This window comes from Myotis davidii, unplaced genomic scaffold, assembly GCF_000327345.1.
Source record: "Myotis davidii unplaced genomic scaffold, ASM32734v1 scaffold69, whole genome shotgun sequence".
NCBI lineage: Eukaryota > Metazoa > Chordata > Mammalia > Chiroptera > Vespertilionidae > Myotis > Myotis davidii.
The window spans coordinates 3,123,723-3,128,704 of record NW_006300363.1 but is presented as its reverse complement, the minus strand read 5'-3'; the positions used below and the strand labels follow the sequence as shown (position 1 = coordinate 3,128,704).

At 59.1% G+C, this 4,982-nt stretch overlaps 1 protein-coding gene across 2 annotated transcripts in view; it reads right to left on the bottom strand.

Annotated features, from left to right (window-relative positions):
• Positions 1-2,842: 2,842 nt before the first annotated feature.
• Positions 2,843-4,982, bottom strand: part of CD79B (CD79b molecule) — a 5,819-nt gene continuing 3,679 nt past the window's right edge. For both annotated transcript variants that reach the window (XM_015572458.1, XM_006776708.2), the window contains exons 3-6: positions 4,050-4,352; positions 3,709-3,827; positions 3,398-3,439; positions 2,843-3,287 (exon numbers count right to left, since the gene is read on the bottom strand). In XM_015572458.1, the coding sequence (XP_015427944.1) occupies positions 3,189-3,287; positions 3,398-3,439; positions 3,709-3,827; positions 4,050-4,352 (563 nt within the window). In that variant the 3' untranslated portion in view covers positions 2,843-3,188. The remainder of the gene's footprint in view (positions 3,288-3,397; positions 3,440-3,708; positions 3,828-4,049; positions 4,353-4,982) is intronic.

Genomic DNA, 4,982 nt, shown 5'->3' with positions numbered 1-4,982 from the left:
CGAGACCTAGCAAGGGGCCCGGCCCTCCCCCTCGTGCCATGTGAGAAAGGGGTGTTAGGGCCCAGAGAAAAGTGTCTCTCTTTCTTTTTCTTCCTTGGAAATTTGCGTTAGGATCCATCGAAATGTGTTTTCACAAACCACTCTGAACTGGGGAGTGAATGCTGGTTGCATTTCCCGGGAGAGCCTTCTGGGCTGGCGACGGCAGCCGGCTGAGGGGTTCCAAGGGGAAGGTTTGTGGTGCTGGTTGTTGTGTTTGTTTGCCGCTGAGTCCCCGGCAGGTCCCTGGGGCCATCACCAGGTGCAGCGCGGACAGCAGGGATCGCCTCAGGAAGGGCATTGTCAGTGAGCCTGAACCAGCGATTGAGGTCATCTAAGGACAGCGTCCCACGCCCTGTGGGCAAGATGGCCTTTGAGGCCCTAAACAGAGGACCCCGCCGGGCTCAACACCTGCCCTGGGACCAACCCTCCTTGCCAGTGACACCCGAACAGGGGCAGCTTTTCTCGTTTTGTTTTGTTTTTCTCTCACCTCCAATCTGCTGGAAAAACACCCAAACCCTCGGTCAGAGGGGCCCAGGCCTCGCAGCACCTGCAGCTAGAGGGCCGGAAGCCAAGCTAGCAGAGGAGGAAGCAGCCTGCCCTTGCCCCAAGGCCCCAGGGACTGGGCTGGATTCCCCCAGTGGGCAGTGGGGCATGTGCCCACCCTCAGGGCTGCATTCTGGGGAGGGCGAGGGCCAAGCAGCGGCCCAACCAAGACTGGACGCCAGGTGGGCCCTCCAGCCTGTTAGGGAGAAGTGGGGCCTTCAGGGCTTTGGGCCTGGTGAGCGATGGAGAACTGGCAACGAAGGCAGCCCTCCCAGGGAAAGCTGAGCCAGATCATGTAAATGGGCATGGAGATGCCCAATAAAATTGTATTGGCATTAAGCGGTGCTCAATTTGTCAATATTTGGGGGGGGGTGTTACCAGTAAAAGATTTTGGTTCATGTTCTGGATCTTGGTGGTGGTGGTGGTTCGACAAACCTGCATGCGTGCTACAGACTGCACCCGAAAGAAAACAGCCACTTTTACTGTAAGATAGTTTAAAATACAAACAGCACCTGGCTCAGTTCCCTGCCCTCAGCAAAGATTCCCACCTTTGTTTCCGCTGCCGAAGTCAGACGTGACGACACCTTAAGACAGAAAAACAGACCAGGGAGGGCTTCGCTATCATAACCGGGAAGGCAAATGCCCTTGAGGGGGGCGTGTCTGGTGGAGGAGGCAGGCCCCGCCCCCCAAGGTCACTCTGCCAACAACACTTCAAAGCATTAGGGAAACTCAGATATTCAAAGGACTTAAGTTGCTTTTCGGTAAAGCCAAGGCCTCCCTTAACTCAGGTCGGCCCCAAGCAGGGGGAGACCCTGCTGTGGGGAGAAGTGAAGACTCCCCCACCCCCAGCCCGGCTGGCTGCTCCGAGTCCCTGGTGGAGGTAGGAGGACAGAATTAGTGCCACTATGCAAAGCAGCCAGAGAGGAAGGGCTCCAGCTCAGTGGAGGCAGATACCAAAACAAGCCAGTTCCCTGTGGCAGCCCAGACACCAGGGAGGGAGCCGGCCCGGCCCAGGCGGGCTCCAAGTGGGCATCACTGAGCGATGGAGAGGTGGACTGGAAGCCCCAGGGCTGGGTGTCTTAGCCACCTGCCCCACCCCGAGTTCCAGGGGGGAGCTGCTCTCACTGGTCCTCCCACTTGCCCATGCCCACCTTGGCTCTCCGGTTCCCTGAGGGCAGGGATTGCTCCTGCCCGTATCCAGAGCATGAATGGCAAAGAAGTGTTTTAGGGTCTCCCCAAGGGCAACAGTTAGTGGTGCGCAGCCTGGCTTTGCACAGACATTACTTGGTTAGTTGCACTGGAGCTCCCAGCTATGAGCTGCTCCCACTCACTCCAGCAGCTGGCAGCTTGGGGCCCTAATTGGTAGGACCCTAGGGACCATGTTGTGGGGACCTTGTCACCCTACGGGGCTTCTGATGTGATGATTGGAAAATGAAGCAGTCACCTGACCAAGGCCCCCGCAAAATTTGCCATCACAAAGCCTCCCTCTTTAGGAGTCTCTTACATGGCTCTGGGTCAAACAACAAAAAAATAAATGTCCAGGCTCAGTGGGGGCCAGCGGAGTAGGGGTGGGGGTGGGGGTAGAGGCAGGGGAACCCCTGCCCTCAGGCAGCTTCTAGTTTAACTGGAAAACAAAGCCCGTGTGGGCAGCACAGGCTGTAGCTAAGCCAGAGCAGCAGAGGCTGGGGCAGAGCAGGGAGTGGGCAGGGACTGGGGCACTTTGGGAGGGCTTCCCGTAGGTGGAGGGCTTTGAAGGGCGGTAGGATTGGGATGGGGAGGGGAGGAAAAGCTCCTTCAGGGCTGAGATCCCTGCCCTGCAGAGCAGGACTCAAGTACTGCTTGTTGGCTGCAGGGAATTTAAGGAGAAGCGCCAGTCCAATCAGCCTTTCCCCGGCCTCTCTGGGCCCAGCAGGGGTCAGAGCAGGGGACTGGAGGTGGCCATGTCCCAACTGACCTTCAGAGAGAAGTAGCAAGTGAGCCCAGGAGAGGCCCCTCAGCCCTCGGCAATGGTCCCCTCCCATGCTCCACAAGCCCACAGGTGCCAAACATTTGTGCTCAAACAGATATTCTCATTCACCCCATACTCAGAGATGTCACAAGCCTGGGTGTGGTTTCTTAAGACACATTGTTTATTCCATGGGAGAGTGGGCTCAAGGCTAGGAGCCCGTGGGGCAGGAGAGAGTGGCAGAGAGTGGGAGAGGGATGAAGCTCTCGGTGGCCTATCCGTGGCCAAGTGGGGGTGGGCCAGGGCCCTGCCCAGGCTTCATAGGAAGCTCTCTGCTCTGAGTCCATTTGCAGGTTCCAGACCAGTCCATGCCTCCCCTGTCCTGGACTCGAGATGGATCCCCACATAGCACCCCGAGAAAGCTGGGCCCAGTCTGTCACCAGCCAACTCCCGGCTGCAAATCACTGACCTATGGCCCTTCCACTCCTGTCCCCTTGGCAAGAGCTGGGGGCCAGAGGCCGGAGGGGCAGGCAGTTCTGGTGGGCCAGCTTTGGAGGCCAACAGGGGATCCAAGGGGACAGGGATGGACTGGGAGCCAGGCGGCTCTGAAGCAGTCAGTGAGGCCCAGCAGGCTGTGCCCAGGGGCATGGGAGGGCTGGCCTCACTCCTGGCCTGGGTGCTCACCCACCGACCACTTCACCTCCCCTGTCCGCAGAGTCACTATGTCCTCGTAGGTGGCCGTCTGGTCGATGTTCAGGCCCTGGAGAGGTGGAATGGAGCTCAGGCCTTGGCCACTCCCCAACCACACCAACAGATGCTGCTACTGACCACCCTGCACCCTCAGAGCTAGGGGTCCAGCCTGCTCCTTACCTCATAGGTGTGGTCTTCCTCCATCCCAGCCTTACTGTCATCCTGGTGGGGCAAGAGATGGAGAGCAGAGTGTTGGCTCCCTCCTCCCCCATCCACTGCTGGGCCAGGATGGGGAAGGCCAGGGAGATTGGCCTGGGGTGAGGGGTGAGGGGTGAGGGGACAGGAGGTGAGGTACTCTCTGCAAGAACAACTGAAGGAGTGAAGGAGTGATGGAACAGGCCAGTCAATGGGCAGACTCTGGGGCTGGGGAGATGGAGACCCTGTCCATGTCTGGCCTGCCCCATGGTGGCCTCTCCGCCCCCCAAGGTCACCTTGTCCAGCAGTAGGAAGATGGGCACGGTGATGAAGAGGATGATGAGCAGGGTCTGGATCATGATGATGCCATCTTTCAGTGTGTTCCGCCGCTTCAGCTGAGCCAAGGTGCTGAACCCTGGGGGGAGGTGGGGTGGGGACAGTGACGCTGGGGCCACACTTGGGCCTGCACCCCTCGAGACCTCTTCTCCGCGGCTGTCCTGGGTGCTCCAGAGCCATGGCCTCCTCCACAGTGTGGCCCTCACTGGTGGCAGGCTGGGTGGGATGGGCTGTGGACGAACACCTGTGGCCCCGCCCACTCCCACTCCCCTCCCTGCTGGAGGGCAGGCCCCGCACCCACCCATGACTCGGAGTTCACTGCCACAGCCTATCTGAAGGGACTTGTCCGGACATCTGTGCTGACAGAAGTAGATGCCGTTGTCCTGGAACTGGGCGTCGTGAATGGTGAGGGTGGCGTTGGAGTTGGTCTGGGTCTGCTGGATGCGTCCCGGTTTCACGGCCAGCTCCTTGGGCTCCGAGTCCATATCCTGTTTCCAGAGCCAGCTCACGGGGCCCGTGACCTCCAACTGGCAAATTATTTTCACAATGGCTCCCCGCTTCTTAGCCATGAAACGTGGGAACTGCCCGATCCCACAAGTGCTTCCTGTGGGCGACAAGGCCAGGATCAAAATCCCACCTTTCCCAGCATCTTTCTGGCTGTCAGCCCTGTCATGCCCCCTCCTCCCCGCCGTGGGTGGCACATACCCTGGCCCAGCCCCCCAGGTCTGTCCTTGTTTCTCAGGGTGTGGGGGAGCGGAGCCACGTGAGAGGCCACAGACCCAACCACTGGACCCGCCCCTTCTGACATTTGATGTTCCTTTACTATTTATTTATCCTCACCCGAGAATATTTTATATTTTTCCATTAATTTTTAGAGAGAGTGGAAGGGAGGGGGAGAGACAGAGAGAGAAACATTGATGTCAGAGAGACACATCGACTGGTTGCCTCCCATGCGTGTGGTGGCCTGACTGGGGCCGGGGATTGAGCCTGCCACCGAGGTACGAGCCCTTGACTAGAATCGAACCCCAGGCCCTTCAGTCCGCGGACTGACGCTCTATCCACCAAGCCAAAACGGCTAGGGCTTGATGTTCCTTTAGAAGGGCCCTGGAACCTTCGATTCCTTTCCATGGCCATTACAGCAGCCTGAACCTGGCCTCACCCCCCACCTCCAGCCTCCCCGCTGGCCTGTACATCCACCTCTCCCTGACCTGGCCTGGGCCGCCTCTCCCACTCT